At 41.8% G+C, this 26,140-nt stretch overlaps 1 protein-coding gene and 1 non-coding gene across 5 annotated transcripts in view; both read left to right on the top strand.

Annotated features, from left to right (window-relative positions):
- Window positions 1-26,140, top strand: part of abr (ABR activator of RhoGEF and GTPase) — a 111,226-nt gene that overhangs the window by 76,666 nt on the left and 8,420 nt on the right. Inside the window, exon 1 of one of the 4 annotated variants that reach the window (XM_026327751.2) lies at window positions 19,904-20,476. The exons of the other annotated variants lie outside the window; for them this stretch is intronic. Coding sequence (XP_026183536.1) covers window positions 20,291-20,476 — 186 coding nt within the window. The 5' untranslated portion in view covers window positions 19,904-20,290. Of the gene's footprint in view, window positions 1-19,903; window positions 20,477-26,140 lie in introns of those variants that run through there. 4 annotated transcript variants of the gene reach the window in all.
- On the top strand, window positions 25,180-25,252 carry trnav-aac (transfer RNA valine (anticodon AAC)). The gene has a single exon. It is a non-coding gene; the product is annotated as a tRNA-Val (tRNA).

The raw sequence follows: 26,140 nt of genomic DNA, 5'->3' as shown, positions 1-26,140 counted from the left end.
AAACTCCCTTTAAGAGTCTTTTTAACTAGTTGCTGCCTACACAGTGGAATCTGTGGTTTCTTGGTATTGAGGCAAAAATGATCAACATTATTTAGGTTTTACAGAGGAATCATATTTCCATTTTTCCAGAACATCTTAGGAAAATTTGTTTAGTCAAGTGAAGCTTGACTCTTGTCGTTTTGCCGCATTTCAGTCTAATAGCAGCTGCTGCACCAAACATTTACTCTTCTGCTGCCCTGTAGTCAATAGAGCTGTGTGCATCAACCTTTATGGCTTTAGTTGTTCCAATATCTGTTAATGCCCTCAAATATTTCAAGTGATGCACGTGTCTGTGCCAGAGGGAAGCTTGTAGCAGGTTAGTTTTGCTTTTGCTTCAATAGCGACACTTTTTTACCTCTATGAATTTAACAGAACGTATATTTCAGCTGAAGCATTTCAGACTGTGTTGTTTGTTACTGCACATACCTTCACATTTGTAGTTGCAGGCAAAAAGCAGTATTAACTACAATTTGCAGAGGGAATACATATCTCTAACATAGAAGTGGGGTAAACATGAGTCACTGACTTAACTTTACGTTAAAAGACAGGATCCAGACAGGATTTGAGTGGATATAGTTTGTTCCCTTTAGACGCAAGTTTATAAAAATAAAAACACCCACAATTTATTTGACGCAGCGTTTCCTGTTTGTCGCCGCCGCTCTTCATGCTGTTCTCATTCCGTTTGAGGATTTGTGTTGTTGAACGTTGTCTTTGATTCTCTCTGTCGAGCTGGTGAGAGTGAGTGAGTGTGCATCACACAGTCACACTTCATAATGCACATGCATCCTATTGTGGCATCAATTTGTCTGTGTAAAGGCAGAAATATGACTTATTCAGTTATACTGTTAGCCCTTCATTTAAACAGGTAATCCTCAGTTGTCATAGTGAATGGATTTTTTTTCTTCTAGTTTTACTTCATAAAAGGTTCAGTAGTTCATCAGTGGGTCAACACTGTATGACATTTTATGATAGTAAAACCCACCCCTCTGGTATGGCTGCCAGCCTATGAGGCAAATACTGCTGCTGGGAACATCCATTTCCAGCCAGCGACAGCCAAACAAAACAAATAAATGCACCACATGTTCACTGGCTCACTGTAAGAGGGGGGTAGAAATGGAGAGGGAGTATGGCATGTTCTGTCCCAGACTGGGAATGGTGTGTGAGGTGGTACTGCAGAGTGGGTTGAAGGGACTGGGGGTTTGCTGATGGTAGAGAAAGATGTGGATGATTGTAGTGACAAAGAATCACGTCTGTCACAGGCTGAGCTTGCCCACATTTGTTAATAGTAGAAAAAGAAAAAACAAAAAAAATGGCTTTAGCTGCACATATTGTCACTGTCAAGCAATGTACCATCAGCCTATTAATATACATTAATCCTGAGGCTCTGAATTCAAGGTCACAGACTCTATTAAATAAGAGATTTTATGTTTTCATATTAAAGCTTTTATCACAGAAGTTCTAGAGTTGGTTTATTGTCACTAAGATGTAATGAAATCCAGAGCAGGCCTGATGTTTCATCACATTAACCATCAGTCATGTTATAAGGATATGGCAGCTAAGAAACCTGGACGGCTAATTCTCTGAAACCTATTTTCACAGATATGTCCAGAGTGCATGTCTAAAGGGACTTCCACTTGGACCTGAGCTGTTTTCTTTCCTGGTAAAACTGAGTTTAGAAGGAGCCTTCAGTGTTTTGCTTCCCCCTCTGGAGACCCTTAGATTTATTTAACAAGCTTGTGGAATACTGACTGACCGTAAATGGGCATATCAGGCCTGAAGTTCTCCCTTTTTTTTACTCACTGTTGTTGTTTCATTGTGTTACTGATGAGAAAGTTGATCGCTTTTGTCATCAGAAGATATTATGGTTCAGACCAGAGGCACTATTAAAATATAGTGCCTGAGGAAAATCTATAGGACTTTTGAGTTTTTATCTGTATTTGTGTGTTTCCACCAGTGAACAAATGCACACACAAACACAGTGAAGGAAAAGGGTAAGAGAAAGGCAACAGTAACACTCATGTTAGCTTGACTGAGTTGCTTGTCCACAGGGATAACACCAGCATTTATTTCTGGCAGCTCACTCTGCTGAAGTCCCTCAAGGAGATAACCTTTGGCCTCTGAGGTCACGTGGCTAATCTTCTATTATATGGCAACAGCAGTGGGGCTACACTCCCCCTCTCCTTCAAACTGGCAGCACAAATGGATTCTTCAATTAGGGAATTTGGAAAACTGATTTGCATCAGCTCCCAAAATTGCCAGTTTAAGAAAAGCACTGCCTCCAGTGTGTGATCTCTTTGCTGTGGTGTTGCTGATATGTTTCCTCTTCAACCACTGAATGTCCTCAGTGGCCAAGCAAAGTTTTGTAACGATGGTGTGACCCCAATTGCAACCAGAGAGTCATTTACATTACATTTTAAAAGCTTCAGTTTGATGTTTTTTAATTCTCTCTTCAGGATCAGACCTTCAAGTGCTGAACCTCTTACTAGTGGGAAGTGCACACAGTTTACAAATTCTCCTGAGTGACCCTTATGTGTCAACTGCAGCTTGTAACACTTGTCTTTAGAGGACTGGTTATGTAACAGTTTAGGTTAACAGCCCCAGTGCTTTGTGTAGCAGAAACACATCATATCACCCAGTGTTACGACCTCCCCTAAACACAACAAGAGGCCAACATTAAACACATCACAAAAACTCAAAGACACCATTTATTGATAAAATAAAGCTTTCTGACAACAGAAAGAGCACACAATTGTAGCTATTAAGTCACCAAACAAAAGACATAAGACGGTGATGGGTCGGCCAAACCAAACAAAAGAAGGAAACAAGCCAGGCCAGCCCGCCTTAGGACCGTCGTACCGGACTAGCCTCCTCTGTCCCTACCTAACATAATCTAACACCTAACATAAAATAATAACTTAGAAAAACAAACCACCGCGCCCAACACCTTAACAAATCTAACTCAGCAAATACAGACAGGAGCCGAAAGCCACAGGACTGCTGCGTCGTAACAGGAATCTAGACCAACGGGAGGCGGAGCCACGTTCTTCCTTGGCTTCCAGGCTTGCCGGGCCGCCGTATAGGACGCCCCCGAGCTAAGGTCCCACTCTCCTTTTTAAAGGGCACCAATCCACCAAGGGTTGACCCGCAGACGCACCTCCTCTTCCTGCAAAAAAAAGTCACACACAATCAATACATGGCAGATGTAACACCCAGAATCAGCTATTCTTTCTTCTAGCAGCTTAAACCCTGAACACCCCATTACAACCTCCCCTGAGCTCACCTTCAAGGGCTTTATGCCTTAGCAGGGAAAGTGTGTGTTGTCTTTCATACGTCCAACAGCACCTTCAGCAGTTTAGTCTGCATTTGTTTGCAGTTGACAAGAGGAAGTGTTTCCTTAGAGCTTAGAGATAAAACAAGTAACTGGGTGGTTGTCAGGTCATCCAGCTGTACCAGTTCTGAAGAGACTGTGTTAGACTTTGATGTCTAAACGAAATCAGCACATTGCTGGCATTGACCTCACTGTTGTGAGTCTGTCACATCCAGCAGCACTGGTGCTCTACTGAATGTGCTCTTCACAGTACTGAGGATCTCATTGGGCCTGGAGTGGAACTGCATGTTCTCTGCAGTGTCCTATACATAGATCATTGTTGCAGCCAGATTTGATGATCCTATTATTCCTTGGGAGTCATGTGACATCTCCACTAATGTCCCCATCAAAGGGACACCATCTCCACCCTTGAGCTCCTCACTCCTCATCATCCCTGGGGCTCTCCCACCCCCCTCTGCATGTTGCTGGGGGTTGTTTTTATTGGTTTGTAATGTGAGGTGAGTGCATGTCAACCCTCCACCTCAACAGTGTTACCAGGCATCAATTAGGAGTAACCTGATAGTTTTGAGCAGCTTCCCAGAGATAATGGTAGCCAGAAAAGAAGAAGAGAAAGGGGCAATGAAGCTGTTTGTTCCAGGCAGCTCTTAGCTCCCTCTCTGAAGATGAGGAGCTGCACAGGGGGTGCACGCATTAGCTGGTGTTACTATAAAACTACGGGTGCTGAGGGGTTGTAAAGTTTGAGGCATGTGCACTCTCATTATCACTTAAGAGTCTGTCTTTCCTCTACATGAAGCATTAGATTCAGAGTTTGACATTTACAGTACATGCAGTGTGAAGCTTTTATTGGTGATGTTGTTTGGTCTGATAGCTGACTGGAGGTAGGAAGGATTTGTTGTTTAGTGACCAGCACAAAAAGTGAGGTCACAAGCTCCTATCCAGTTTGTCAGTACGGTGAGAGTGAAAACATATCCATGTACACACTAATAATATGTATACAGCATGTAAAGACTGAAGGCAATCTTACCAAAAAACAAGAAATGAGCCAGGCAAACTGGCAAAATATTAACATATGATTACTGTTTTTAGGGATTCTTCTGTTTTTATTGTTATTTAAATAAAACCTTTCTAGGTTGTTTTTGCACTATAGCATATAATTAACACTGGGGGGAACAAAATTTGTCTTTTAGTTTTTATGGACAAAAACTGACTTCGCCTTCTTGTTTTCTGGGATGTAATTTCTGTTAAAAATGTTGTGCCTCTGGGGCATGAAGGGTGGTGGTGTTTCATATAGTGTTTGTTTTGAACATGGAGCTCAGTGATTTTAATGTGTGTGTTTGCGCGCACACTCGAGTACAACGATGTGTGTGAATGTGTGCTCCAGTGTGTGCGTATTAATATAAATTAGAGTCTAATAGATGGTGCCATCTATTTTACTCCTGCCCGCTGTCATTTAGGGCTGTGATCTGTCTTGTTTTCACCCTACACACCCCCTGTGGCCATACACATACAACAGAGAAATGAGACAGATGGGACTCTGCTGTGTGTGTGTGTTCGGTGCCTCTGGGGACAAATCAGAGTCACATACACACACAAATGGGTGATGGGCTAATGCATTGTAAGTGATATCAATAACTTCAGCCCGCTACATTACCTGGTGTTTAGCAGCTCATGTCTCCTTTGTTTAGCTAGGTGTGTGTGTGTGTGTGTGTGTGTGTGTGTGTGTGTGTGTGTGTGTGTGTGTGTGTGTGTGTGTGTGTGTGTGTGTGTTAGGGTGGGGGTAGTAGATGGAGTGTGTACATTCCTTCCGTAACAAAGATCATCTCAGCCTCTTATTTTATTCTTAATGTTCACTATACAGATTTTTTTTAATGAGGCTCATCCTTCATGGTGTGTCTGGGTTTGAGCATATGGTACTTTTTTTATTGATGAGTCCCAATTAAGTCGACTTCCTCATAAGACAATCCTTGATCAGTGGAGCTGATAGCAGCCTTTGATGGATTTTTAGTCTTTCCTTGTCATCTTCCCACAAAGAAGCTCCTCCGTCACATCCCTCACTTCGACAGCCTTTGTTCTCACTTAAAACATCCACTCTCTGCCACTTGGGATATGCATGTCCTAAATAACTACATGCTCACTTGTTAGCATTCTTGGATCGTACAAAGGTATAGATGGCAACATATTTTTCTTTTTGAGTTGAATAGGAAAATCCCCTGCCCTGCCAAGTCTAGTTTGTGTTTGACAAAACAGACACATTTGATCGTTTGTAATCCAGCTTTTAAAATATGAGGAATTATAATGTATTGTTAAAGTGGCATCTTCTTATACCATATACAGTGGGTACGGAAAGTATTCAGACCCCTTTAAATTTTTCACTCTTTGTGTCATTGCAGCCATTTGCCAAAATCAAAAAAGTTCATTTTATTTCTCATTAATGTACACTCAGCACCCCATCTTGACAGAAAAAAACAGAAATGTAGAAATTTTTGCAAATTTATTACAAAAGAAAAACTGAAATATCACATGGTCATAAGTATTCAGACCCTGTGCTCAGTATTGAGTAGAAGCACCCTTTTGAGCTAGTACAGCCATGAGTCTTCTTGGGAATGATGCAACAAGTTTTTCACACCTGGATTTGGGGATCCTCTGCCATTCTTCCTTGCAGATCCTCTCCAGTTCTGTCAGGTTGGATGGTGAACATTGGTGGACATCCATTTTCAGGTCTCTCCAGAGATGCTCAAATGGGTTTAGGTCAGGGCTCTGGCTGGGCCAGACAAGAACGGTCACAGAGTTGTTCCGAAGCCACTCCTTTGTTATTTTAGCTGTGTGCTTAGGGTCATTGTCCTGTTGAAAGGTGAACCTTCGGCCCAGTCTGAGGTCCTGAGCACTCTGGAAGAGGTTTTCTTCCAGGATATCTCTGTACTTGGCCGCATTCATCTTTCCTTCAATTGCAACCAGTCGTCCTGTCCCTGCAGCTGAAAAACACCCCCACAACATGATGCTCCCACCACCATGTTTCACTGTAGGGATTGTATTGGGCAGGTGAGGAGCAGTGCCTGGTTTTCTCCACACATACCGCTTAGAATTAACGCCAAAAAGTTCAATCTTGGTCTCATCAGACCAGAGAATCTTATTTCTCATAGTCTGGGAGTCCTTCATGTGTTTTTTGGCAAACTCTGTGCGAGTTTTCATGTGTCTTGCACTGAGGAGAGGCTTCCATCGGGCCATTCTGCCATAAAGCCCCGACTGGTGGAGGGCTGCAGTGATAGTTGACTTTGTGGAACTTTCTCCCATCTCCCTACAGCATCTCTGGAGCTCAGCCACAGTGATCTTTGGGTTCTTCTTTACCTCTCTCACCAAGGCTCTTCTCCCACGATTGCTCAGTTTGGCTGGACGGCCAGGTCTAGGAAGAGTTCTGGTCGTCCCAAACTTTTTCCATTGAGGATTATGGAGGCCACTGTGCTCTTAGGAACCTTGAGTGCTGCAGAAATTCTTGTGTAACCTTGGCCAGATATGTGCCTTGCCACAATTCTGTCTCTGAGCTCCTTGGGCAGTTCCTTCGACCTCATGATTCTCATTTGCTCTGACATGCACTGTGAGCTGTAAGGTCTTATATAGACAGGTGTGTGCCTTTCCTAATCAAGTCCAATCAGTTTAATTAAACACAGCTGGACTCCAATGAAGGAGCAGAACCATCTCAAGGAGGATCAGAAGAAATGGACAGCATGTGAGTTAAATATGAGTGTCACTGCAAAGGGTCTGAATACTTATGACCATGTGATATTTCAGTTTTTCTTTTGTAATAAATTTGCAAAAATGTCTACATTTCTGTTTTTTTCTGTCAAGATGGGGTGCTGAGTGTACATTAATGAGAAATAAAATGAACTTTTTTGATTTTGGCAAATGGCTGCAATGACACAAAGAGTGAAACATTTAAAGGGGTCTGAATACTTTCCGTACCCACTGTATGCAGGAGAATTTTAAACAGGTAAAGTCTTTGAGAGTTTGATAAAGTCCTGCATGGACTTCAACATCAGTGAAACAGTGTTAGTTATGTAAAGCAAGTAGCCCAAATACGTTTGTGTGTACTTAAACACAAGAGTATGTTGTAGCTAAATGCTAACACACTGATGTTAAAGAGGTTAGTGTATTTTCATTATAATGTCTCCTAATTAGTATTCAATCCAAAGTACAAATAGCACTGATGAGAAAGTTGTCAGTTTAGTATTAGTTAGTGATCAGCCAAAGAGTTGGACAGTGGAAATTTTGGCTTGGTGATAGTATTTGATGAAAAGCCAGATGATCACAATAGCTCATGGTGAATGGTCCAACTATTGTTGTGAAATGGAAAACCATGAGCAAAAGTGGATTAAATTCTAAATCTAATGTGGTACAAAGTGAGTAACGAGATGCCAGAGTTGTTTGAAATCTTAGCTGCTGGATTCTGTACAAGTTGGAGACGAGCAGACTTTAGATTCAGCCAAAGATAAAAAGTGAACTGTGTACCATGTAGGAAGAGCAGAGCAGCAAAGCTTTGCTGTAGTTGTTCAGTGACTGAAGATCCTGTGGAAGAGTAAAGTGAGACCATAAAAAGGCCATTTAAGGGCCAAAAAATCTCTGTGATCTCCTCCACATCATACTCTCTCTCAATTTACCTTGCCATCCCATCTATCCCACTGTCTTTTTCTGTTTTTACAGTAAGTACAAACACACTGCTCTATAATATACCTTTGAGATGTCGAGGGCAGCCCAGCTTGGTAATTGGTTCTCATTATAACGTTGCATAATCTTTCAGGGAGATGTAAGGGATTGACAACAGATGTATGATTTCCTACCATGAACATGCATATGCAGCACATATGGAGAGGGTGGGTGGTTAGACACAGAAGAGAAAGCAAAGGAAGGCGAGCCCCAGATGGTGACCAATTATATGATGCTGAGAGTTAAAGTGGATTAGAAAGACAACTATTAGAAAGACCTTCATATTTGAACACAGAGGCTGTTAATTCTGTGTTGAAACTGCGAGAGGAATGAAAATCTCGAATGTCCAACAAGAAGAGCTTCGTTTTTCAGCTAACTTAGTTGTTATTGTTATTTCCCAGTGCCTTTTCTTGTTCTCAGCTGTTTAATGGCAGTGGACCCCAGAGCTGCAGAGAATAATACAGAAGCTCTATAGTTGGAGACGAGAGCACAGAGAGAAGTGAGAAGTGGTCATTAGTAATGACAAGAAGACCCAGCCTCTCGCTGTCTTTGTCACCATGCTGTGTTTAAAACAATCAATTCTTCTTCAGTTTTCATGCCAGGGAGCTACTGTTAGCAGACTAAGTGTACTGGAAAAAATTACCTGTCCAGCAAAGACCCTCTCTCTTTGTTAGACAGTCCTATAAATTGAATTCAGTTTTCAGTCCCTTTGATCCAGGGTATTTCTCTTCTAGTCTCATTCTCATATAAACCTCACATACACACATTCCTTGGCTCTTCTCAAGCTGTGGATTTACAGACAACAGATAGGGGGGGGGGGGGGGGGGGATGCCTAATTTCATGCTTGGCTCAGCCTGCCAGTGCACTGCCAGGCTCAACTCAAGGACTGTCTAGGTCTCACCTCAGCAATGGGTCTGAAAAATCCCTTTGTGGTCGATGGATTATGCCACAGTGTATCTGCCTGAGACTGACACTTTGTTTCTGCTCCTCTGCTCTGTCCTATGATCTATTCCCAGGCTTCACCTGTTGTTTTAGGTTTTTTAAATCGCTATGATATGAAATTCATGTAAGCACGTTTGATGATGTGTGAATTAAGTTGACTGTGTACTTTAGGGGTAAGGCAGAACATAGGAAATTATAGAATCAATCTTCTCATGTAACTGGTAGAAAAAAAAGTGTTCCTGTTTCTTAAGAAAAAAAAAAAAGCCTTCACTCTCCCACACATTTTCCCTTCATCCTTGGTCGACTGGTGGGACATTGCTAAAGAGAAACACCCTCACTGTCTCTCTCTTAATCAGATTTTACTATGCAGTCGAAGTCTCTAAACACCCAAATTGGCTCTTTTTTTATCTCCAAAAACCTCATTGGGACCAGAATACCCCTGTAAGATGTAGTAAGATGTGATGGATATCAGCATGTAGCTAATGTTTACTCTGGGCTGCTGGGGTTGAACCCCACACCACCCCAGGACGAGGGTGATTACATTGGACAGTTGTGAAGCTGTGCCATTTACTCAGGTGCCACTTTTAAAACGCTTCTCTCAGCCACATCTTTAGACGTGAAGATTGTGCAAGAACTATGATGCTTTCCACATGGCCAAAGCTGGAGTCTTAGTGACCCTATGAAGGATGGTTGATGTGCAGTGTGGCATATATGAGGTTTGCTTTGTCACAGGAATTGGAAATACAGTATAGAAGACAGCTGGGCAGCAATCTACATCAGGAATAAAAATTATTGTCAGAATATTTTGTCGTTTTCTACTGAGTTGCATTAATTCAGAGTACATGCAGTAATTGCCTACCTTTCTAGTTTTGTAGATCTATGGCTAATGTCTTCAGGGACATTCTGCTTACTTAACCCTTCTGCAAGATACCTTGGTCAAAACAACGTGAGTACAACTGATGAGTACTTAGATTGCAGGATGATCTCCCAGTCATCACATTTCACTCCCACATCGTGTCTACTGTGTAGTTTTCACTCTAAATGTTTCTGCAGACGCGTCCAAAAGAATGTGTCAGGTAATATAATGTGTCAGAGGGATTGTTGGTTTTCCATTCTACAGTCTCAGGAGAAGCTTTGTAAAAACATCCATGATCCAGTGACAACATTTTGTGTCAACAGAAGTGATCTGCTCTAATGATATTTAGATGAAGTTAGAGGGAAACAGCAGAAAAACAGCAAATGGTTTCACCATCATGCTCATATGAGGTTTGGACATTGCCTGTTATTTTCCAGTCACATTTTCAGTTTTATTATTCATTCATTCCTTCTGAAAATTCCAGTGATTTTTGAAAGCCTCACCCCTGCTTTCAGCCTGGATCTACAAGTGCATATGTGTACTCACTACTAAGGTGCTGGCTGACCTTCAACCACACAGTGTTTGGTGAAGTACCTATAGACAGTATCTGTGTGTATGCCTCTGTACATGGTCGGATTTGTCTGTATTTGCTCTGCTGGGCTCCTCTCGGCGCCACTGTCGGTGAGTGGCGACAAAAGGTCATACCTGACATCTGCTGGTTACACGTTTGTAAACGAAGTGAGGGTCGACCACGCCAGACTGTTTCACAGATCTCTGGTTAATACCTTGCATTTAGCTTGTGTTTCCTCCACACCATATGAGGAGGGAACAGTAGCTGACTCTTAATCAGTAGCTTCAGGTACTACAGCTGTTATTTTTGGGTCGCTGCGTGCAGTTTCTGCATGCAAGAGTGTCCCAGAGGCATCTGTTCTGCTCCTGTAGTGATCCAACCATGCTCATGGGTGAGTCAGGAGAGAAGCCCGCAGCCACAAGTACACATACTGGATTTGGCTGCTAGACAGTAAGAAAAACAAGTGGACAGAAAAACTGCTGGCTGAGGAAAATACACTTATTAATACCATATTTCCTAGGCTTGTGGGTATTCTGAAAGTGAGTGAAAGGTCCCAAAATAGTGCTGTAGTCTTATCTACGCTGTGACCTTTAACCATAATGGAAGCTTGAGCTGATGCACAGTGGCAAAGATCTAATCGTAACAATATGTCATAAGCAAATAAAAAGCATCACTCATGTACAAAGCAGCTGAATGTATATATGCTTTCGTGTTTCTTTTCCCTTTTTACACATTTCAGCAAATTATGACGACCATCCCTGTGTTCCTTCAGCTCCACTTATCCAAGTGGGAAAAGGCTGCTCCATATTCTGTGTAGACTACCAGTCAAAGGTTTGGGCACAGTTGGGTGGGAAAGTGTGCTGCTGGGCAGTTAGCAGTGAACATCTGAGATGACTTCTGACTGATCATGTTGTAACTTCATGTAGAGTGTAGAGTCTACACTCTGCAGCACCAAGCTCTCTTCAAAGGATCAAGTTTTCATAACTTCAGTTATTGCAATAGCTTTGAATTGGGGTTGAGTTTATGACTTCCCATGATGTTATGGCGTTCATATGGCAGGACTGTGAGCAGTACCAGGCATTTGATCCTGCTTTATGACTTCCTGTGCCTTGGTGAGGGAGGGAGGCTGCCTATTTCCTGTACAGGCTGTGAGGCTGTGCAGACTGCATTATCTCCAAGCTTCCTGATGTATCGTACTGTTTTTCTGAGTAAATATTGCAAACCCATTGCATTCTCAAAAATTAAATACTCAAGATTTATTAAATCAGGTTTTGTGCTTTTAATTACATAGCTTATAATGTAGGCATTTTCCAGTTTGGCTTTCCAGATGCCATCAGACTGGTGTTTATCTTCACTTACGAAACAGAACACTCCTTGCTTGGCAGATACATTCCTGTAATGACTTAAAATGATGTGTACACATAATGGTTACAAGATGCTTCAGCATTTTGTTTAACTGTTTCTCCACCTTACAAACAAAGCTCTTTTTACTTGCTTCTTGAATTTCTCTCCTGGACCTCAGTATTTGTCCCTTTTGTCACCACAAATTAAAGTAATGATGATGCCGTTGTTTTCAAGTGGAGGTGTTTGTTTTGTCCCTCCAGACTACTCATGAAGATCTTATCTATCATTTATGGTCTCACCAAATCTGCAGCTGCAGAGTCGGCTGACGTGTAGCATGTCAACATCAAAGCATTTCAGCTTAAGCTTTTGCCTTTTTCACTCATGAAGGAATTTTAAACCTCTAGTGCTGCATAGATCAGCCCTTGACTTCTAAGCTTTTTTGCAATTAAAAAACACAGCAATAAAGTGTTCGATCTAATGTCGACAACTCAAGCAGTTTCTTTTCAACATTTTCTGCATTATCACTGTCGATCAAGTAATATATTTAACATTATTACTATAATAACAATATAATTTTTGGCTGTAAATGTACCATAAATGGATATTTTTGAGTAATTTACTTCGCTGAAGTTAAGGCAGCTTCACCTTAGGAGCAAAACTCTCCCCTGTGTTTGGCGACCACTGTCTGGAGGCTGAAGCAGGAAAAGTGAAAGTCATGTTAATTGAGCATAAAAAAAAAAAAAAGAGCAACATTTAAAGGAATTTGCATTAAGTCACTATTATTGTGTTAACTTTGACAACCCAAGTTATTTTGTAAAACCTGAACAAGACACAGTTTGATAATGGCGACTATAAAATCTGCTGCTACGAAATTAATCACTACAAAGTGCTAGTTTAAATAACCTCTGAGAACAATGCTGTTCTCTCCAGGTCTTAGTGTTTCTCTGTTTACGAGTGCTCCTGGTGCATTGCTTTGCTTGAAGCAGCCTATTACATAACCAGTGCACTGTGCTGAATTCATCTGTGCAATCTAGTTAAAAAACATCCCTGGCAGAAGCTTAAAATGTGTTGATCTGGCGGGGGCGCCGGCTCAAGTGTGTACCTGTTCCCTGTGCTGTTCCTGCTTTCAAAGAGCCGAGTGGGCGATTATGAAGGAGGGCACCTCAAAGGTCTATTTCACAGTCACAAATTTGAATTATGTAATGTGTGTTGTGTAATGACTGGGAGAAGGATGTGTGTTCCAGGAGCTGTGGAGGAGTTGTTTGGGTTGATTGCATCCCTGCCTACTTTTATCATCTCCACTCCCTTCAGTATAACCTGGTGATGTTTCACTCAGCCAGCCTGAAGGAGCCCGGTCAGCTGCTTAGCTAGAAGCCAGTGTGATTCAGCCACACTAATCCTAGCACTGGCTGCTTGGCATCACTCATTAGCGGAAAACACTATGGTTTAGTTTCTAATCCGTCTTCTTTTTCTGAGAATTGGAAGCGGATCAAAGCAGAGAGAAGGAGAAAGAGGCAGGAAAGAGAGTAGTGTGGAACATCACAGAGAAGCATTTAGCAGCATCTTCTCCTCATAAGCTTGAGGTAATTGATCTAGCTGCCCTGCTAACACTGTTACACAGGTTACACAGGTAACACAGGTCATCACGACAACTCTATCACCAGGTTGCTGACGCTGTTGTAGTCGTCACTGATCGACAGCTTGATTTTCCACTTAGATGTTAATGTTACACGTTGGCTCATTCACCTGCTAATGAGATTTTGACCCTTTTTCTATTTATTTTGGAAGGGGTGACTGAGAGGGCATGGAGGCTCTTGTGAATGAGTTAGAATAGCTAACACAGCTTTGTTGAAAAAGACAATGTCAGATGTCAGGACCAGATTTGTTGATGATATAGATTTTTTTTTTTTTTTTGTCCTTCATTATGTATTTTCTCTTGTCTCTCTATTCCCCCCACCCTCCCTTCCGTTTCTTGCATTTATACAAACATACTCAAAATTGTGCCCCAGCATCTCATCTTACCATAACCTCCAGTTGCATAATAGTTTCGCATCTCATTTGGTGTCATTTAAGATCATCCTGTCACCTCTTCTTCTCTGTTAGTCCTGCCTCCCTCCTCCCTACCGGTGTGATCTTCCAGGTGACTGCGTCCACTCAGCCCTGGATTTACAGTCTGGAGTGAATTATTCAAGCAGGTCAGCTGCGTTGTGGTCCTGTGAGGCTGCACTCTGTTCATCTCTGGAACTGGGTCACACTGTTCAGTTGTAACACAGCCTTGACCCAGTCAAGCAAAGAACACTACTTCAGTGTATTGGGTTCACATTAACATCAGAGCAAATGGTAGGATGGATTTTTATGAAGAAATCACATCCAGCGCCGGTATACACAGAAACTGTTAAATACAGAAAGAATATCTCATCTCCTTTGAGATGTAAAGGATTTACAACAACTAGAAATCTTGTCTGCCCACACCAACTACAAAAATTGAAATCAAAACACAGCAAGTGGCTGCTCTGTCCAGAAATTTGACGCTGTAAAATGAATAGAAAAACTTTTATATCATAGTCTCCTCCTCTAAGAAAAAAAAATTGATGCAGACACATCAAGTTTCTTGATGTTATGGAGGTTTCATGAGTAATTTCAAAAATTCCAGAAACTTCTTTTATACCACCACATGGGGTTTCAGAAATGCAAATTTGCTTGTGCAGCTTTAACTTCCTTTTGAGCCATTGGTATTTATTTAAAGCAAGCTCAAGCTTTATCTCAGCTCAGATTATGTGCTGTATTGTTGAGGGGTGGATCAGTTGTAATTAAAGAAAGTTTGCTGTGTTGATTAGCTATAATTATCTCCACAGAGAACGTTCTGTTGTTTGGTGAACAAATACTTTGAGCCAAGGAACAGCACATTTGAACTTTGGTGTTGACTCTGCATCTAATGTTTTTAAGGATTTTTTTTTTTCAGCTGTAACTAAAAGGTAAATTGACTTGATATCTGAATTTCAAATGTTGAGCTGACATGTTGCTGTTACTAATGATTTATACTTGCATTTAATTCCTCCTGAGTTATGAGATCAGGTTCAGTGCCTACACAGCATCAGCTGTGGTTAGACATCAGAGTGACTTAAATACTAATGAAAGCATATGATGAAAATAGACATTAGAATAAACCAAGAGAGGAGCCATAAACACAACAATTAGCCATTGGAGCAAATTGAATCAATCTGAATCAGTACAGATGAGAAGAGCATCCTGTATGCAGCCTGTGTCCTCACTGTCTGGATGGCGGTTTGTCATGCTGGACCTGCAGCGTTACTGCTTCACCATTTGCTCTTGCATCATCCTGCTTCTCAACTTCTCTTTGTGCTTTGTTTCCACTCCCTCAGTTTATCTCTTTGTATCGCTCTCCTTCCTTATCTGCATCCAAATGTACTGATCTGACTTAAACACATTCTTCAGTGAAAAACAGCCCCAGCTACAAAAGGCTTTTCTGTTGTCTATAAGTATGTTCTAAGGTTATAAATAGCTGGGTTTGTTGATAGCTTATCCTACATCCTGAATGTTTTATTTTTCCAGCAAATCTGCTTCTGAGAGGATACACACACTCCTCTCCTCTTCCCAACCACACCCAACAACACAGAACAGCTATTCCTCTTCTCTTCTCTCCTCACTCTCCATCACCACTTTTGTTCCAAAGTGCATAATAAGTGATGGAGCGGTTAATCGGAGGAAGATTGGCCCCCACAGGCTCAGATGAAAGAGAAGCAGGAATAATCTGTGGAGCACCCTAAGGCTGTGATTTCCCACCCTGCCAAACCCCCTCCTGCTTCTGCACTCTCGTCTTAGCACTCTCACTGTACCCTAAAGGACCCTACCTCGAAATCAACCCCTCACACACACACGCACACACACACGTACACACACATGCATACATACACGCATCCTTTTTTTCATTCTAGTTTGCCTTCCTCTTGCCTAAGCTGCAGTGAAAGCAGCAGGAAAGATCAAAGTGGTGGAGTTGGTCAGCGTACTTACAGAGACGCTTTTAAATCAGATTGATTTAACTGCTCACAACACGGCTTGTGGCAATCAGTGTCACTGAGCCTGTCACAGGCCTCAGAGAGATGCATGTGATGACAGCAGCATTTTTGTCATTTTTGATGAGAAAGTCCAATCCAGAGCCCACTTCCCCTTTCTTTTTGACTGCGTCAAGTCCCAAACGATGCCCTTTTTTTTCTAAGGTTGGCTGCTTCACAAACTAAAAACTTGTGTGTAATTATTGTTTTTAACTGGGAATTATGTGCTTGAACTGTTTTTATCTCTACATCCTTAATTCTCAAATTAGGTATATTGAGCTTTCAGAGGTGCTTCTCGTAGATTTCTGACCTTTGGATTGACCTGCTTTCAGTCTTGATGCAAAGCTAGGCTTATCAAAGTCTTAGCTCTGATTTAATTGTTAATTCTTGGCCAAAAAAGGGAAAGCATATTTCCTAAACATATACAAGCCACTCATACTTTATCTAGAGGACCGGAAGGACAAGGCTGAACATGCAAACTCTTGACTGTAGACTGGTTTCATCACTGATCATCAGGACCCTCTTATGTTCAATAGGCATGGATTCAGAGCTGCTCTACGTTCATGTCAGTGCACTGTAGCCATTAAATTGCTCATTAATACACCGCTGGTTCTCAAAGCTCTCTGTGATTGGCAGGGCAGTGCTGAAGTCCACAGGAGTGAAGGCTGAGAATCAACAGAATCATAGTGCTCTTCAGGGTGTTTAACACCCCCCCCCCCCCCCCCCCCCTTCATATGGAGCTGCTTTGCAAGAGGCTGTGCCACTCAGCCTATCTATAATAAAGAGCCAAGACCTGGTGTCACAGGCTAAACCATCTGCTCTCACACCTTTTCCTGTTTCATATGAAATTAACTCCTTCAACACTTCCATATAAATTGTATTCCCTTTTAATGGAAGAATGACTGGGTAGCTGATTTGGCCCAAAAGCAGAAAAACATCACTCTGAACAAATTCAGCATAATTAAACAGAAAATGCCGGTCAGCAGCCACACCGACACCACAGCCGTCAGTGTGAAGCAAAATATCTAAATACCCCGCTGAGTTCCCTCCTCCTCACCTGCTTGCATTGTTCCTTTTTTATTACTTCCTATGGCTCCCAAGCTCAAGACCACATATTGCTCATCCTCTCATACAGTTTTATTTTCACAAGGGCCTTTGAGTAAAAATGAAGGGGCTGTTACTCTTCTCTTCTTATGACACACAGTAAAACGTATCCACCCAACAAACCTAAAGTAGGTTCCTCCCCATCAGCCAAATGTTATTCTGGCACTTCACTGTCATGTAATTTCACATCTAAATGTGACGTATGGAGTAAGTTTGGCTTTTGGGGAACAGTGGCAATGAGTGTTCAGCCTGTGCAGAGCTGCTGTTCGTAATGGGTGTGGAGTTGTGTGAACCCACTGTTCTGGGTTAGCATGTCTGCATGTATGGTGGTCTGGTCCTAAAGCCATAAATAGTCCATGAGCTGACAGAAGAGACAGTGGACTACTCAGTGTATGACTTGTACAGTGTGTGTTCTGTTGGGCGAGCACACACAAGCTTGTGTGTTCGCTCCATGATTTTGTTTATGTGATGTGGTGACCCGGTCATATAGATACCAAGATGCTGCTACTCTAATGAACAACTGCACCTAAGAAAACTGGAGAAATTGAAGAAGGTAAAAAGAGGATTTGCTTTGTGTGAGGGGTTGCACAGCTCTGTGCCTTTTCTTTCAGGCTTTCTTGACTCTTAAAAGGGAAGACAAACCCCAAAGTGCAAAACATATGATACAGAAATACATGTACTGTGAAGAAAACACAGCAGACACTGACAAACCGAAGTAATGTCAGTTAAACAGCAATATTGACCTGTTCTGCTAAGATTGGCCTCACAACATCAAGAAAAGTGTAGTATCAGCAACTCTCCTGAGTGTATTGAATTGATGAAGAGCGGATTTCATTGCTTATATTATTTGTACCATTAGTGCAGAGTTGATTGAATGAGTAGTGATGCAGTGGATTGGCATCGGTGCTGATGCTGACCTCAGTAAACAGCATCGACCAAGATGTGTCAGATCTTCATTAGTGTCAAAATTAAACATTTCTGCTTCGTTCACTGCTAACTCATGTCACAGAGCGAAGTATACAGATTTTGAAATTAGGAATAAACAGAGCCCAGCTGTCAGATTGGCAGTGTGTATTGGCAGATAGAGAAATAGTTGGATTGCTGCATCACTGTTAGGCATAAATTGGCTCTTCTGGGAACAAAATGAAATGATCACTTGATGTTTTTTCTGCTTAGGTTGGTTTCTTGGATGAATGCTGTACTAGTAGAACACTATTACAACAAACAGGTTTAAAACACATATACTGTATAACACTGTTACAAAATATGCACAGTTGATATATACTCATCTATTGCTGTGTTCCCTTTCTCTCATCTTGCCCCAAAAATATCTCGTCTCCCCAAGGGGTTTTTCTTCTTCTCCTATTTCCAAAACATGGTTTTCCCAGACATTCTTTCCTAGATGTGACGCATGGAGTGTGTATGTCTCATAGTTACAAACCCTGGGAGTTAAAAATACTCTGTGGCGAGGGTTGGCTGAGGTCTCTTCCATACCAGCATCCCCCCTCTCTCCTACGCTGTTGGTCACAAAGTCAGACACACATGCTGTACAGCTCACCCTTCCTATCTGTTCACTGTTTTATCTTCACCACAAAACACACATAAAGTCATGTTTTTACAACATGGTATCACACTGTCTGCTGCTATCTATGGTGCCTCATCATGGCTGCTTTGTTAAGGTCTGTTCAGTGTACATCCGCTTAAAATTAACCACTGAAAACATTCCCTTATGCTTTCTCTGCTAATAACTGCTGCACTAAAGGAGTATACATTTCAGTCCAATAATAGATTGAAATTTATAATAATAATTAATTATTTTAATGACTTTAGTGACTTTAGTTTATTTACCATCTGTAGTTATAGTTTTCATATCATTCGCACCAGAAATGTTTGTTTAGTACGTGTTTGTATATGTCACTTTCCTGACCAGTAAACACAGCTATGTCCCTCCATTTCAGTGGATAAAGGAAATTATGAAGCATTCTCCTCTCTTCTTATCTAGCCCTTTTTATGAGCTACTGTACAGTCAGCAGCCATCAGAATACCTGCCAGAAGACACCAGCTCTGAATCACTACTACCATTCAGCCCCACAGGCTGTCCTACTGGGCCACAGGTTTTAAAATGCAGCCTCGTGTCTGTAACCTTTCCCCAGCAGAATATTTTTCTCCTCTAATTCAAATGGGGTAACACACGTTGGATGGAGATGGAGTTTGACAGGCGCACACACGCTCCTGTGGCCCATATCGATCCATAATACAGAGAAATACACCTCTTAAGAGCAGCCAGCTCAGGCTGCCCTGCTGAATAAAGATGGTCGCGCTGTATGTCTCCCTGGATGTACAGGCGGATGACTCCAATGTCAACAGACAGGATTAGTGAAAAAAAGGCTTTTAAGCATTGTAGCAGAAAAATGGACACACACACAGACTCAGAGAGGAGGAGCTGGGGTGTAAGAGCGTGCTGAGGACAAGTCATGTGCAGAGAATTGCACGATAACAGGCACAGAGAGCATGAGGGAGGTCACATTTCGAGGAGTTATTACAGCGTAGAGGCTTTTAGAGTTTTAGTCAGATTAGAGGTTTTTGTTTTAAACAGTTTATCCACATTAAAATGATGTTCAGATGTATTGTTCATTACCTGCCCACTTTAAAGTTTCACACCATCTCTGTCTCTTTCATCACATTCCTCCCTTCGCTCACTTCCTGTTCTGACCAGTGCTTGGGAAAGGTTGACAGGGGGTCAAAGTCCTGAACCAAACACAGTACAGCCCCCCACCCCCCACTCTTCTGCTCCTCAATTCTCATTCCCTGTTTCTTGCTCCCGCCCCGCGCCCCTCCCTCCTCTCTTTGGAGGTGTGTCCATCAACATCTGGACAAGCAGGCCTGCTCAGTGACAACAGGAGCTCATTCACTGCCCTGCTCTCCCTCCCTCTTCCCTCTCTCTCTCTCTCTCTCGCTCTCTCTCTCTCTCTCTCTCTCTCTCTCTCCCTGCCTCGCTCTAGCACGCTGTATCTGTGTTTGCCGTTGTGGAAGTCAGATTGCACAGCGAGGAGATGTTGGCAGCTGACTGGGGAATGAGCTTACAGAGAGAAGCACCAACGTGGAATTATTGTCAGGCTTATCAAGGAGACCATGGCAGCATCTTCTTCTGCTCCTTTTTATCACTCTTTTCTTATTTAGAGTGAATATCAGCTGTAGAAGACTGTTGAGTTCTTGGAGCAGCTTTCCAGCCATAAAATTTGCGAGAGGTTGGGTGGAGATCTATCTCCCCCTATTGTAAGCAGTGTACTTCCTCCACCTGTGTTTTGGTGGAAGAGGGAATCGGAGGCTTTGGGATGACGGAGATCCTGGTGTCGGATGTAAACTTGAACTCTGTGTGTGAGCGTCTGGAGCAGCACTGCTGCGTGGACCAGAACCAGCACAATCTGTCCAGTCAGCCTACAACCCCTGTGCTCAAGAGGCACACCAACACGGGGGCCAAGCTATGGGGCCGCGTCCGCAGCAAGCTGCTCAGACAAAAGGTCTCTGGCTGACACATGCACACACATCCACACACAAGCTGTGTTTCCTCTCTTTCATCTTTTTTTTCTTTTGTATTTTTCCTTTCCTATTTATCACTCTGTCACTTCCATCTGTTTGCCCTGAGCCTCTTTTATGTTCAGTGCATCCCTCTCCATGTGTGTATGCTTTCTCCCGGGGTGTTTTTGACTTGACTATTGTTCGTATCTGATGCGTCTGTTGACTGTGATAAAGACAGCAATGTAGTGCTAAATGAAAAGGTGCCTCTACACTGTGATCTGCAGTAACACCAACATCACTATACACACAGTATTTTCTAGAAAAGTGTGTATTTCTACTTTTTTCTTCGTTGAGGATTAATTTTTTTTTCGTGTTGAGTAATTATCTTCCATCACCAGTGTGTTTAGATATATATATTTTGATAAATACCACAGATAGTAAGAAGGCTTATTACTTCCCTAGTCCCTACTGGACTGTTCAATGTAAAAAGAGGTTTTAAAAAAAAAAAAAAAAAACACTGCCACTTTACAAACCATTGTCTGTTTAGCATGAAATAACAGTTTCCTCCTCGTTGTTGTCTCGTTCATATGCTCTTGCACCCACCAGCCTTTTGTTATTCCTCTTTTACAGCTTCTATTCATATTTCCAATAAAACTGCACTGGTTAGCAGAGATGTTTTGGTATCAGATTAGTGCCCTCTGCTGTTGATTTTAAGTACTGTCATCTTCTGGCTGAACTGATCTAATGCCCCTGTGGCATTTCAAGCACATATATTTTTTCTTCTACTAATTAACTGTCACATTATCCAAGTAGCTCTTGAGGCATATATGTCATTTGCATCATAGTTTTTTGTATGTAATTTGCACTGCAAGGATAAAGTTCTGAATAAAATTTGACATTTTTTCGTGTGTGTAGCCAATTATCTGCAGTTTCTCCACGGTGCTTTGTTACTGTTGGCATTCCCTTGTGTTTGCATGATTTTTAGAGCGTGGCCTGTTGTTACACTTCGTCATTCAGAGGCAGCAGGTTGTGGATGGAAAAAAAAGCAAACGAAGGAGTATTATGGGATTGAGGTTCATTGAGAAAGGGCAGTTTTTGTCATTTATTGAAATCATTCAGGTTGGACTGAATAACTGCTGTGTTGAGGGATCTGTTACCCATTTTATTCTTGAGATGCTGCTTGTGTTAAAGTGTTCATTCAACAGTCCTTCTCCATCGTCAGCGCATCATCATCATCATGTTGGGCTATAATTTGTGTGCATAATAAACCTGATCGGGACAAAGAATCCAGACTGAGAGTTAGTGTGACCTTTGCTTCAGTTCAGTTTCCATTATTCAGCAGAGGGCTGAGGAAGACTGACCACTAGTTGCATTGAGTGGGATAAAACAGGGATTACATGCTAAACCCAGACTTTACTGCACTGACCTACAGGTCCTGTATTGATTCATTGCCCTCCTCTCTGTACACATGTCCCCATGTCTTAAGTTCAAAGAATATGATCAAGCGGGGTTCTTTCATTCTGCCTTGATTTCATTACTGTCTGTGTTTGTCAGCATCACCTTTCGATGCCTCCCAGTTCTCACCGTGCAGAGCAATCCCCATTCACCCAGCTGCAATGTGAAATACTGCATTCATTCATGTGAGTGAGGTTTTGGATGCCAGGTTTTAGAAGTTGACTTGTGTTGCTTTTTTTTTATATATAATTACATTTTTTATACTTACATAATTCTCTTTTATTGTTTTTTTTTCTCATCCCATATTTGATTATTATAGAGATATACTGTAGGCACCTAAATTCAAAATAAGTTGTTTTAATTTGTCTTCATTTTGCTTTTTAAATAAATGAAATTTACTTACTTTGAATTTAAACCTTAAAAATATTCACTGCAGCTCTCTGAAACCTCCTGGTCCCAATTATGGGAAAGAGCGACTTCAGGTATTATTTTTCAAAGAATGATTGAATGGGACAGGGAGGGCAGACCTCTTTTGTTTGTGTACCTCTGCGGGATGTGTTGTGATAGTTGCAGGGTGTTTAGAAGAATGTGGATATTAAAGGAAGCATGAGGGTACGGAAGCACACCAGGGAATTGTCTCCACTCCTTCAGTGCCTAATTAAAAGACAGTGTGATGAGATGGGAGGCTGGCTGGGAACACTAATTTGCCTAGAACCAGAGATAATGTATCATATTTGTCCCAGCAACAAAACAAATGATTAAGCTGCTGCTGGGTTGGATCTTTAGGTTTTTCCTGTGTGTTCTAACATCATGTTTGGATTCATTTTTACTGAAGACCTATTTGCTGGGTAGGTTTGGTTTTATTTTATTTTTTTTGTAGACTTTCAGCCTGCTTAGCGAGAGAGAACAATGGAGCTGTCGGGGTGGCTTAACCATGGATGAGAATCAGATCCAACCATTATCATCTGCCTTGCTCATCCCACCTCTCGCCCCCGCTCCATCATTTTAGCCCACATATAAAATTATGCTCTTTCATTTTAGTATGTTGATTAGTGCATATTTGGTATTAGGGTTTCATCCTTCCTGCATGCCTAAAATGCCAGCCAGTCCCCTAACAGCCTTTTATATAGGCCACATAAATCTCCATCTGTCCCCACCGGAGAGTGTAGCCCTTTATTGGCCCCAGTCCACCCCCTAGTGCAGGATCTGTGATTGGTTAATGAGGTCCAGAAGGGGGTGCAGTAAGTCAGTAAAACCTTCTCAGGTTGATACCCAGAATGACCCCCCTCTCAGATGAGCTAGTGCCTTCTCTTCTTTGGTGGCTTTAATTATCTAATAACGTGGTGAGAGTCTGGTATGTTCATGACATGTGGTCTGACCTTAGCTAATGACAGGAAAGTTGTTAAGGCAAACGCTCCTACATAAATAGGGGTGACTCAGGAAAATTCATGGAATTATCTGAAATAATCGTGGATAATCAGTTTATGACTTGTTTTGCTTGTTTATTGCAGTAGATGTTGGTTTCTCAAAGTTTTCACAAACTGAGCTCAAAATAAGAAACTTGGAAGAAGTTGCATTTTGTGGCTCAGGGGAGTGCTCTAACTTGGCAATCAAAACTCGCTCCGTCTCTGAAAACGCTGTTGAACATCAGATCAGAGCTGAAGTGAAACCTCTTAGATCATGTACTGGCTCCTGCTTCAAAACAGACACATCATACCTAAACTTTTACAGTGACAGGTACTTTGTCAGCTCCACTGGATAAACATATGCAGAGTTGATCTAATGGCTTACGAATGGTACGTGCTGTTAGTCAAGATCAGAAATGTCCAAGACAAACATGAGGGTCATCACAGAACAGGAATGTGACGTGAATCCCAGTCTCTTGATACCATATGGGTTTTGTCACTGCTGCACTAGATTAAAGCTGAAAGTTGATGGTTGCTCTGTACAACAAAGAGGCTTTGTTTGCATCCATGACTTAGCCATGTGGAATTTATGTAATGGTTAAAGGCCTTTAAAGGGATTTGATAGTTATCAGTAACATTCAGGGAAGCAGGAGAGAATGTTTCTTACATAATTATTCATGCTGTGTTTTTGTTTTAGGGAAAAGTGTATTTAAATCAGAAAATTAAAGGGATGTTTCAGTCTTTTTTGTTCTTTCTCTGTTCTGCAGGATTATTCTTTTTTGGCGTCAGCAGGCAGAGTCATGTTGGATAAGCACAGTATGTGGTTACATCCCCTATAAGAAAATCAAACAATGCCTGCAGACATGCAGGACCACTCTGCAAATCACAACTCTCTGCCTGCTGAAAACCTCTGCCGATTGGCTCCAAGTAGGAAGTGAGGGGTCAAGGCCACATGGCAACTGAGTCTCACATGGCCATGGTGACATCAGCAGCTGTTGAGTAAAGATCCAGTCACTGATGCACAATATAAGCACAGTGCTTATGTGGTTCAGGAGTATAAAAATAGTTTAGCTATTGTATTATGTTTATATGTAAATGACTGCAGTGAGATAGAGAGTTAGGAATAAAAAAAAGCTTGAATCACTGCACAAACAGTTTCTGTAATCCTGCTAAATCCTAGGAGCCGAGCAGTTCGAGCTTCGTTCTAATTAAAGCACTAATAAAAAGCTTTCTTCGGCTGAATGAATATTTAATCAGCCAGAGAGCAGCAGTGGAAAATTGCAATAAAGCACAAAGGACAAATTAAATAGAAATTCATTAATTTAGCATATTAGAAGATCAAGATGTGTTGTTAATATTGTCGCCAGCATACTGTAACTCTACAGCACAGCTGCAGTGGGCTAATTAAGTGTGTAGGGCTTTCATTAATAAAAGCTTTGCACTTTATTACAGCTCCTGACTGACACAATGTGATCTGCTATTTTTGAAAACCATTACTTACATTATTTCTGTCTTGGATCTACATTCATGACCGATCACATTATAGTTGTATAGTCATAAGCAATAAGCGATGCTTACATATATAGTATAGAATCATGCTATTTGCCCCTGTGGCAAACAGGATCACATCAGACCTTGTTTGCATTTGGCACATATGAAGTGGTGTGGGTTGTGTGGGAAGTGTAAACGGCTCCAGAGGGGGGCAGACCTCTGACTGCCGTGTTGTGTTGGTCTGCTGTTGCTGTCAGTCTCATAATAGCTGCAGCGATGTGTGGATCACATGTCCCCTACTGGTGAATTAGGGCAGGAGTATGGTTGCAGAGCAGGGACTGAAGCACCAGCCAGTTCCTGTAGTGTAGTGGTTATCACATTCGCCTAACACGCGAAAGGTCCTCGGTTCGAAACCGGGCAGGAACAGCCCTTTTCATCTTATCTCTAAGATGCGTCATGACACAGAACACAAGTTGAAGTTACAGTAGCAGTGTTGAATGTGAATTCTGTTCTTTGTTGGATGCAGTGATTTAATGGTTGATAAAAGAAAAAGGCCCTAACAGTGACCAATTTATTAGAACAGGCAAAGCATTAGGCCAGTTTAAACTGTTTAATCCAAGAAGAACCAAACCATGGGCACCATCAAAAGAGGCATGGAGGTGGTCAAAACTAATTTAGCCAAGTTTTCAGAAAAGCTCATTTTCACTCAGAAGGAATTATAATGGCAAATAAAAGTTAGTCAAATAACTTTACCCCTCTTCCAAAACTCTGTTGCTGTCTTTGGTACAAAAAAAGGAAAGAGGGAAGCTAATGCCTGTTCTGCTGCGTGGTCTGTAAGAAAGATCATGTGGCAGCAAAACAGCATGACTTATTTTTTCTTATCTTCTTTGTTCTGTCCCTGTAGATCAGTCAGGCTGTACATCCTGGCTCATGGCTGACTGACAGTCAAGCTTTCAGTCATGATGTTTTATCTTGTGATCTGCTTGACTGATAGAGTCCAACCAGAAGCAGGAAAAGATACTGAAAGGGCCTGAGTGGCAGCTGCATGCCTCCTGTTGCATTTGTTTTTTAAACACACAGAAGAGCAGTGAGGTGCATTGAGGATGTCTGAGAGTGTGTGATCATACAGGAGTCAGGTTTAGTTCTCTCATACACTGTACACTGGGTTGGGAAGTATGGACAGCACTGGAACCAGCCAAGCCACAAATCTGGTGTGTATATCTATATCTGTACTGTATTGTATCTACACACACATGCAGTGAGCTTTTTAAATAACAGAGCAGTGAATTGGTTGAATTGCTCTGTCCTTGAACC

Source organism: Mastacembelus armatus, chromosome 14 (assembly GCF_900324485.2).
Source record: "Mastacembelus armatus chromosome 14, fMasArm1.2, whole genome shotgun sequence".
In the NCBI taxonomy this organism is placed as follows: Eukaryota; Metazoa; Chordata; class Actinopteri; order Synbranchiformes; family Mastacembelidae; genus Mastacembelus; species Mastacembelus armatus.
Note: the sequence above shows the minus strand (reverse complement) of the source record. Positions and strands in the feature narration are given on the sequence as shown.